Genomic DNA, 10,517 nt, shown 5'->3' with positions numbered 1-10,517 from the left:
GGGGTGACGGCCCCCTGCTCCCTGAGCCGTTTGCCACAGACATGCTCCCAGGACCAGTGACGCCTTACCCCCCACCAAGGACCTAGCAGTGGGCAGGGGTGCGGCCACTCTGCAGGCAGGGTCACCTCAGCTGCCCAGGCTGTGGCCGGCGGTGGCCCCAGGCTGACCAGCAGCCAGAGCCCTGGGGCCTGATGTGGCAGCCAGGTGTCCACGTGGCTCGCCCACTCGTGCAGCACTGACATCTATGCCCTGAGTCTCCAGACGGGCAGGTGGTGCTGCTCTGACCCCACCCAGTCTCTCTGGTTCCTCGGGCGCTGGAACATGCCAGCGCTCGGCTTTGCAATAGGGAGGGGGAGACTGAGCCAGTGTAGGGCGGGGTTTCTTCTGCACCCATGTTACCCCGAGCAGCCCTCCATCCCAGCTGTTCCCAGCCTCTTATCTTCCCTGAAAAGAGCAATCTGGCTGAAATCATGAGGCTTCAGACTGCAAGCACAGGTCTTGTTGAGTCTTCCAGGCACTTCGGGGACGTAAGGCAGAGCCTGATTCCCTTCTTCCCGCTGGGACTAAGGTGGAGGGTCCAGGGACACATGGAGATCGCCCAGCAGGCGCAGGCGCAGGCTGGGCATCATCTACCAATGCCACACGCACACGCACACGCACGCATACACTTCTGGCCTCAGGTGTCAGACTGAAAACAAACGCACCGGTCCTGCCACGTCTCCATGAGGTGGGAGACAGAGCCACAGCATCTTTAGACGCCGGCCGGCCCCGCGAGGAACCTAGGAGATGTGCAGACGGGCCTGAAGGGATGATGGCCCTGGTCCGAGCTGTGGCTGAGTGTCAGCTGCTTCGACCACAAGCACCTCACAATGATCAGGAGGGAAGGATGTGATGTGGGCACGGCCCCAGCAGCCTTCACCGGATAGGACCACCAGCCAAAGAGGTTCCAGAAAGGGTCATGGGAGGTGTGGCCTCCACTGCAGCTCTGTCCCCTGAGAAGCCACCCAGGCACATGGCCGTCACGTCCAGAGGTGGCACCGCCTGCCCTCCCTGAACTAAGGTGCAGGGAGAGGGCGTGCAGTGAGCGGGCCAGCGGGCGGGAGGGGCAAGGAGCTGGTGAGTTTAGGAAAAAGGACTCACCCTGGGCCTCGCACCAGCACCACAGTTTTAATTGATTCTCATGTCAGCTTTCCTAAGGCCCGTTTGGCGCGTACCATCCTGGCCTGCCTATCTGGATACAGGATGCCAGGGACGGGAGTGAGGCTCTGCTTAGGCCGCTGTGGCCTTTTCGTCTACATGGGAGTCCCGGGTCCTCTGCTCTGGCCCTGAGAGACACCTCCTCCAAGTGGGGGGCGGGGGGGAAGGGCCCTGGGGGGAAGGGCCCAGACCCCCAGCACCCGGGGACCTCAGCCCACCCACATCCTGCCTCACTGAGCTTGTGCCCCAGGTCACGCCCTGTGTCCTCTGGGTTGCAGCTCCCCGCATCTGGCCTTGGTTTGCTCAGAGACCCAGCTGCCTGCCCGGTGATTTCTGTCTGTGGAAGGCCCTTCAGCAGGTTCCGGCGGTGTCCATGCACTTCCGGCCGGTCAGGAGGCGGCCTTGTCAGCCCAGCCGCTGGCCCGGGCTGCCTGGAACACGCTGAGGAGGGAGGAGATGGTGCCCAGGAGGCCCACCAGCCACGGAGGGAAGCGGCCTGCCCACAGGAAACCTGGGGGCAGCCAGTGCACGGCGTTGGCCAGGTCGGCCAGGTTGCTCAGGAGAGTCATGAGCTCCGACTGGATCCGGGCCTCCACGGCCCCCCGCGCGCTCCGGGACCGCTGGCTGTGGGGTCAAAGAGGAGTCGTTCAGGGCAGGCCCAGGGGTGCCCACGCTGGCCCGGACGGGCAGGGAGGGGAGTGACCACAGACCCTGTTTGTGAGCAAGGAGGAGTCCTGTCACCCCCAGAGGGACCCACGTGACCAGGGCACAGACCTGTGTGGAAAGTCTCAAATCCACATCTCAATCCTGACCCCGGGAACCAGTCAGGGATGGGGCAGGAGTGGCCCCGGGGCAGGTCCCAGGCCTGCGCCAGGCACAGCGCTTCCCAGGAGAAAGGGACAGTGCCCTGGTCCCCCAGTCCTGCTCTGCGGGTGCAGCGTGAGGACTCAGCCCAAGTCCTGGCTGCTGTGTCCTGCCTGTGGGGCCTCGAGCAAGCCTCACTGTCCCCACAAGTGAGATGCTACCGTCACCTGGAGGCTGTGGTGAGCCCAGTGACCCAGGCACCGCCGGGCCTTGTGCAGGGACAGGGCTGATAATACTGGCAACTTAGAGCACCCCCCGGGGCTGGGGAAACTCCTGGGACCTGTGAGAGGGAAGGTGGCCTTTCTCCCCAGGAAATACCTGGTGACGGCCGCTGCAGGGCTCCTCAGCTGCTGTCTCAGCTTCAGGACCACCCACAGGGACCTGCAACACCAGAGAGGATGAGGGGCCCAGCCAGAGGGCAAGAGAAGCAGGATGGGTGCAGGGGTTCAATCCCCAAAAGCGGGCCCTGGGGAGGCTCTGCCACCCGCCGCTCGGCCACAGGTCACCCTAATGGTGCCGAGCTCTGCAAGTGGCTCCGACCAGCCGGTGGGAGGTGGTCCTGACAACTTTCCGGGCTCTGAGGGCCGGCACCTCAGGCTGAGGAAGCAGCCAGCGCAGGCAGCCCGTGCTCCCCCAGGGCTCTCAGGCCTGCAGAGCGCCCGCCCCGACTGCCCACCTGGCCCTGCACCCTGGGCTGGGGGCGGCCGGGTAAGTGCAGGTGGCTGAGTCCTGCCCGTGGGAGGGCTGACCCAGCCAGACTTCACGATTGGGAGGTCCGGGTCCTGGTCACATCTCCCAGCCCCTGTGTGCCCATCCAGAGAGGATGGGACGCAGGGCCACCCCTGCAGTGAGGTAAGTGGGGAACTGAGGCAAAACCAAGTCCTTGGTGCTGGGTCCCTAGACCAGTGGAATCAGAACCTCTGGGCACCTGGCCCCAGGCATCTCATTCCAACCTTCCAGGTGACTCTGCAGCATCCTGGGGTCTTAAGGACACCGGTCATGACGAGCACACACGCTCCCCGACTCCACACCCTTGCTAACACCAAATACGGACAATCATGGGAAAACAACATGCTCCAAACACGAGTGGCACCAGGCAGAGCACGGGATTGTCAGGACTGGGAAACCGCTCTGTGTGATGCTGTGATGGTGGATGTCAGGTTACATCTCACCAGACCCAGGGACTGTGCAGCGGGGTGACCCTAGTGTAGACCATGGCCGGGTGAGGATGACATGTCGGTGCAGGGTCATCGACTGCAACGAATGTCCCTCTCTCACGTCACGTTGGCTGGGAGGCTGTGTGGGGCAGGTGGGAAATGGGAACTCTACGTTCAGCTCAATTTTGCAGTGAACCTAAAACAGCTCTAAAATATAGTCTATTTTTTAAAATGAATGGAATCGAGGCTGCCCCTAATACAGGAATGGTGGATCTCAGCGCAGAGGTCACCAGGCCCCTGGGAGCTGCAGCCTCGGGAGTATCCAGAGCCCAGGCCCCTATCGGGGCCCCCAAGCCCACGGGAAGGTCACAGACACAGTGACCATGAACGTGAGGAGAGCTCATTATCAAGACAGCCCCATCCGTGTAACGAGGAGATCAGAGCAAGGAAAATGTGTCCACAGAGTGTGAGGTCAAAGGATAGAAGAGTCATCAGAGTCTAAACAGCGGGATCTCTGGGTCCCCTCTGGCCTGTGGGTGATTGGAATCTTCCACTTTGGGTTCGTTCGTTTTCCAGACTGAGATGAACGTGCAACTAGAGCATCTGTAAGGGGAGAACAAGGGCTATTGGATGGCAGGGCCTAGCCCAGGGCGAGTGACACGCCCACCTCCCCCAAGCCCTCGAGGTGGTCAGGGGTCGGCGGCCTCCCTTCGGGGATCCAAGAGACTGTTGCTGCATGAAATTCTGCCACGGAGGCCCTTCATGCCCTGTGTTTTCTGGGGCAAGGGACTGAACAAACCCGCTCAGCAATGTGTAGAGAAGAAAATGTTTGGGAGGAAACCATTATTTTAAAGTTCTAGGAACCTGACGGCTTTTGGAAGCACAGAGCCAGCAGGAAACTCCTGGCTATGTCACCTGGGGCTGTTTGCTGATGGCGATGCGATGCGAGCAGGACTCGGGCCGGTGAAGGCAGCCACGCCGGCCACTCCTCTCCAGGCCACACGTTCTCTTCCTGAGCCCAGTGGCACAGTCATGGCCCCCAAGGAAGCCCACGTCCTAATCCCCAGGATCCATGAGTGTGTCCCCTTATGTGGCAAAAAGAACTTTGCAGATGGGACTGAGTGAAGGGTCTTGAGCTGGGAGACTATCCAGGTGGCCCAATGCCAACACCAGGGACCTCAGAAGAGGGAGGCGGGAGGGTCGGAGTCAGAGGAGGAGACGCAACCACAGAAGCAGAGGCTGGAGGGATGTGCTTCAAAGACGGAAGAAGGGCCCGGAGCTAAGGCATGCAGGAAGGAATTGTAGAAACTGGAGAAGGCGGGGAACATTCTCCCTGGAGCCTCCAGAGGGCCACAGCCCTGCCCACAGCCTGAGGTTAGCCCAGTGAGACCATGTTGGGCTTCTGACCTCCGGAACTCTAAGACAATCAGCGCGTGTTGTTCAAAGCCACGTCTGTGTGCTGTGGTCGGGTGCACACAGTGAGGTGGCAACAACAGGAATAGCAGGGCGGCCAAGACCACACAGCTCCGGCCTGTCTGCCAACCGCACCAGCGATGAGCGCTCCCTCCCTCCAGCCCGCGGGAGCAGCGGCAACGCCTACCTGACAATCCCCAGGAGCAGCGAGAGCCCCCAGAAGGCCGTGCTCAGCACCCACCACCGGGCGGAGTCCACGTGGAGGATCTTGGCATCAGCAGCCCAGGCGATGTGCTCGCAGGGGTAGTACAGCTGGTCGGCCAGGTTGCCCAGGACAGACACACAGCGGACCAAGATGTCCTCCTCCTGCAGGACCAGGAGAGGGAGCTGGGCCTGGGGCCGACCTACCCACTGCCCATATTAGGGGCCTGGGCCAGGCCATGAAAAGCCATGACTCGGGACCCCTGCCTCGCAGCCTTCCTGCCCTGCCACAGGCTCCCAGGTCCTGGCCAGGGGTCTCCAGGCCCGACCCCTGCACAGGACCCTGAGAGGGAAGCAGGCAGGCAGTCCTCAGAGAAGCTGGTGGGGCAGAGCTGGGTGGGGTGGGGTGGTAACTCCAGGCTGCAGGACGGGTCCCTCTCCCAAACCAGAGGGGTAGTCACCATCCTGGCAAACAGGCAAACTGAGGTGCTTAGGGTGAGCTGCCACCTGCCCCAACTCATACAGGGACGCTCCTCAGGCCATGGACCTGCAGGACTCTTCTGCACTGTACTGTACCCCTGCCCTCCAACCCTGAGGTCTAAACCTCACCTCCTGCACCCAGCCAGGCAGGGCCAGTTGAGGCTGCAGGTACCCTAGGGGGGCATTCCTGGGCCCCTGGGGGGCAAGTTCACTCCCTGGTAAGGAGCGCAGAGCTGGCACTCATGTGGGATAATGCAGTACTGCTAACCCAGCTAAATTGCATGTCCATCAACAAGGGGTTGGTTAAACAAACCGCTGTCAAGCTACATACCAGAGTACCGCATGCCTGGCCATAAAAAGGGAGGCACTCTTTTTGGTCTGATATGGAATGCCCTCAACGTTGTACTGCTGAGTGAAAAAAGCAAGTGGCCAGAGTGTCAGTGGCACACAACTATTTACGTCAAATTGTGCATTGCCACCCTAGCTGGTTTGGCTCCGTGCATAGGGCATCGGCCCTCAGACGGAAGGGTCCCGGGTTCGATTCCAGTCAAGGGCATGTACTTCGGTTGCAGGTTCCATCCCCAGCCCTGGTTGGGTGTCTGCGGGAGGCAACCAATCGATGTGTCTCTCTCATATCGATGTTTCTCTCTGTCTCCCTCCCTCCCTCCCACTCTCTCTAAAAATCAATAGAAAAAATATCCTCGGATGAGGATTAACAAATAAACAAAAAAAAATTGTGTATTTGCCTGTCAGGGTACAGATCTCAGGAAGGAAACAGAAGAAGCTGACAACAGTGGCTGCCTCTGAGGAGGAAAACTGGGGACTGGGGGAGTCAGGAAAGAGAGACTTTTAAATTACATTGTTTTTATGAATGTGTGAATGTATTAGCTACTTTTTAAATTTCGTTAAAATGAGAACATCTTATCATCTAAAAAAAGAAAGTACAATTGAAAAAACAAACTGCCCACACAGTTGCCTTTAGACAAGTCCCTGCGGGCTGCACCCCTTACCTCTGCCCCCAGGCCATACTGCTTCGTGTACACAAACATGGCCGCGTCATCGAAGAGGCGAAGGATGGTCCTACAGCCGCTGAGCTGGGAGGACACTGCCAGCAGGGCGCCCCCACGTCTGCCCTGGCCGGACCTTGTTCCACCAAGACCCCGCCGACCAGCTGGCAGCAGTACCCCAGGGTCCGGATCTGGGGGAAGCAGACAGTCAGCAGGCTCTGCTCCTGGGCGGGGCAGAGCACCTGGCCGTGGGGAGTCTCAGCGGTTCTCAACCTGTGGGTCGCGACCCCTTTGGCGGTCGAACGACCCTTTCACAGGGGTCGCCTAAGACCATCCTGCGTATCAGATATTTACATGACGATTCATCTCAGTAGCAACATTACAGTTATGAAGTAGCAACGAAAATAATTTTATGGTTGGGTCCCAACATGAGGAACTGTACCTAAAGGGCCAGAAGGTTGAGAACCACTGGTAACTCAACAGGTTTCAATAAAAGCTGAAAGTTCAAAAAGAAACGTGCAGGACGAATGGAAACACAGGACATCGCTGTCCAGAAGGCACTGCGCCGACTCTAACAAAGGGCTGGCTCATGTCGTGAGGGCTTGGCCTCTGGAGACAGATGTGATGGGGACAAGAAAAGGGAACCCCACTTCCCACCTCATGGCCTCCCTTCCCCGCTGGCAACGGACCAGGCAGACACGTGTATCTGCATCCACCCGGGACGAACCGGGCTGGGCTGGGAGACGGGGACGGAGGCGGCCTTGGCCCGCGGACAAAGGGTGATTTGCATAAATTATTCCGTAAGAGGGAACCCGCTCGGTGCTGTGGGGCGTGGTGAACCGGTCAGCCTCGCCACCTTCCATCTTGATTCCACCCGCTTCTCCCGGTCTTACACCCGTAAGTCCTGGCCAGCGCCTCGCAGAGCAGCAGGGGCGGGGAGTGAACTGCCTGCCCCGCCCGGGGCGCCCTCTGCTGGCCCGTGAGCCCGTGAGGCCGCAGGAGAGATGGGGCTTGGAGGGAGTCACTCAGTCCGAACCAGGGAGGCTGCGCTCATCGCCAACATCCAGACCCTGAACCCCTGAGATTCCCCGGACAACCCGGGGCAGCTGCGGCCGCGCCAGACCCGGGACGTCCGCGGGCTCTGGTGGCAGGTGCGCCCCGCGGCTGAGCCGGTGGGAGCGCACGCCCCGCGCGTCCTGAGACGGCCCAGCCCGCCCCCTACTTGGCGGTCCGGTCCGGTCCGCCCAGCCCGGGCGCCAGGTCGGCGGGCACTGCCCCAAAGGGCTGCTGGGGCCGGGGCCGCTCGGGGATCCCGCCCGCAGCCTCCGCTTCCCGGGTCTGAGGTTGGGCCGGATCCCGGGGCCTCGGCTGCGCTCCGTCCCAGCCTCACCAGGCGGTCGCGGCCTCGGTACGACTCCAGCGCCGACGCCAGGCCGCTCAGCGCCGCCATGGCAACCCGCCGTCACCTCGCAGGGGGCCCTCCCCCGCTGCCCGGGACCTTCTGCGCAGGCGCGGCCGCAGCCCTTTGTCCCGGAACCAGCCCTTTCTTTCCTTCTTGTTAATCCTCACCTTTCACCTACTTTTTAGAGAGCGTGGAAGGGAGGGACAGACAGACAGAGAAACGGAGAGGGAAGACACGGATTGGTTGCCTCCAGGGGCGGGGGTGAACCTGCAGCCCAGGTAGTGCCCTTGACCAGGAATCAAACCCGCGCTCTAACCACTGAGCCCACTGACCAGCGCCCTTTGACTAACCGAGTTTGCTGCGGGCCGTGCGCCCTGCGCCCTCTGCCCTCTGCCCGCGGGCGCGCACGTGACGCCCCACGCGGCTCCCTTTCCCTGGCCCAGCGCAGTGTAACCAGCCTCCTCTGCCCACGGGGAACAATTATTTCAGGCAAAATCCCCAAACCTGTTCGCTCGGATCCAAGGCGCTTTTTTGTTGCTGTTTGACCCTTTCTGCATTTTCTGTTAAGTGAGTAAGCGCAGGTTCGTGCCAGAGAGCAGACAAGATCTGCTAACTCGAGTCGCTCCAGAGGTGACTGGCGGCTGGGAAGAGGAGATTAAACTTCCACTTTTGTGCCACTTTGTAGCTTTTGAATTTTGTGCAATATGCATGCACTGTCTCATCAGCAAGTCAGATACTTTTTTTTTTCAAGAAGTTAACACGGCCTGTTGACTTTTTTTATTGGAATAAAAGTCTCCATTTTAAAAAGTACAGTTCAAGGGCGTTTAGCACATTCATGTGCTGTATAAACAGCACTTCTTCTAATACGTTCTCATCACCCTGAAAGGACGCTGTCACTCCGGCAGTCACTCACTCCCCTCCCCCACCTGGGACCACCATCTGTTTTCTGTCTCTGGATTCGCCTGTTCTGGGCATTTCATAAAATGGAATCACAGTATGAGACCATTTGTGTCTGGCTTCCTTCATTGAGCATAGTATTTTTGAGGATAATCCACGCTGGAGTTTATAGCGGTGCTTCATTCCTTTCGAATAATACTCCATCATACGGATGGGCCACGCTTGTTTATCTGTTGATTAGCTGATGGACATCGAGGCTGTTTCCTCTTCTTGGCTGTTGTGACTAATGCTGTTGTGGACGTAAGTGTGCATGTACTTGTCCAAGTCCCTGCTTTCAGTACCGTTGGGTAGAGACCTAAGCGTGGAATTGCTAGATCATACAGTAACTCTACGGTTGACTTTTTCTTTAATATATTTTTATTGATCTCAGAAAGGAAGGGAGAGGGAGAGGGAGAGAATCATTGATTGGCTGCCTTCTGCACGGCCCCTACTGGGGATTGAGCCCACAATCTGAGCATGTGCGGTTGACGGGAATCAAACCCGAGACCCTTCAGTCCACAGGCTTGCTCTATCCATTGAGCCAAACCAGCTAGGGCAGCGGTTCTCAACCTGTGGGTCGCCAACCTGTGGGTCGCGACGACCCTTTCACAGGGGTCGCCGAAGACCATCGGAAAACACATATATAATTACATATTGTTTTTGTGATTAATCACTATGCTTTAATTATGTTCAATTTGTAACAATGAAAATACATCCTGCATATCAGATATTTACATTACGATTCATAACAGTAGCAAAATTATAGTTATGAAGTAGCAACGAAAATAATTTTATGGTCGGAGGTCACCACATGAGGAACTGTATTTAAGGGTCACGGCATTAGGAAGGTTGAGAACCACTGGGCTAGGGCTATGGTTGACTTTTTGAGGAAAAGTTAAAACATTGGTTTCCACAGGGGCTGTACCATTTTACATTCCCACCAATGATGCACAAAATTCTCCACATTCTTGCCAACACTTTTATTTTGCTTTTTTAAAATTATTATTACAGTCTTTCTACTGGATGTGAAGTGGTATTTCAATGTAACTTTGTTTTGCCTTTTCCTAATGACTAATGATATTGACTGATTGCCTTTTGCAAAATATTTCCTCTTGGTTTCAACTCCTATGACTCGTCTGCCTCACTCACTCCTTCCCAACCACTGCCTGGTTCCTATTCCTTGAAGCTGCAGCACATCCTGCCTCAGGATCTTTGCACTGGCCGTTCCCTCTGCGAGGAAGGCTCGCCCTCCAGAGCCCCACTTGGCCCCTCCCTCGCCTCCCCCTCAGGTTTTCTCAAACATCATCTTCTCCCAGGACCTCCCCTCACACGGCCGCCCTTCCCACCCACCTTTCCTGCGTCTGATTTTTCTCCTTAGCTTGTAACACTATCAAGTGCAACTGTATCTTTGTTGCATTAGCTAGTTGTCTACTTACTTGTCTCGCCTCAACAGAATGTGAACTACACCAGGGCAGGGATTTGTATCTGTCTTGGTGGCCGCTATCTCCCCACAGCCGGGCCCCAAACCAGCTCTCAGGAAGTGTGGCCTCCAGGGCTCAGCTGCCTGTGCACACTCCCTTCCTCATGCTGAACCCACGCTGTCCTGGGAGGCCTTGTCCGCTCCCACGACTTGGCCTCCTCCACTGGCCTCTGCCCGTCCTCCCCCAATCCTGACCAGTCTCCTGCTCCCACCTGGACCTTTCCCCTGTGCATCCCACAAGCCCCCGCACACCCAGCAAGTGCCACACTGACCACAGGTCGTCCCCACACATCTTGCTCTCCCATGTCCCCATCCCAGGGAGGCCCCACAGCCACACAGCCCCCCTGCCGCACTGCCACTCAGCCACAGGAGACCTGGGG

General features: G+C 58.2%; 1 protein-coding gene across 1 annotated transcript; it reads right to left on the bottom strand.

The window, feature by feature from the left end:
* Positions 1–483: 483 nt before the first annotated feature.
* PEX11G (peroxisomal biogenesis factor 11 gamma) lies at positions 484–7,903 on the bottom strand. Its single transcript, XM_006104858.3, is given in 6 exon segments — positions 484–1,821; positions 2,380–2,442; positions 4,819–4,997; positions 6,323–6,429; positions 6,432–6,510; positions 7,710–7,903. Coding segments are annotated over 6 exon segments (723 nt in total). The 5' UTR covers positions 7,770–7,903; the 3' UTR covers positions 484–1,586.
* Between the last annotated feature and the right edge of the window lie 2,614 nt (positions 7,904–10,517).

This window comes from Myotis lucifugus, unplaced genomic scaffold, assembly GCF_000147115.1.
Source record: "Myotis lucifugus unplaced genomic scaffold, Myoluc2.0 scaffold_615, whole genome shotgun sequence".
NCBI classification, from domain to species: Eukaryota; Metazoa; Chordata; class Mammalia; order Chiroptera; family Vespertilionidae; genus Myotis; species Myotis lucifugus.
The sequence above is the reverse complement of the archived record's forward strand: the minus strand, read 5'-3'. Positions and strand labels throughout refer to the sequence as shown.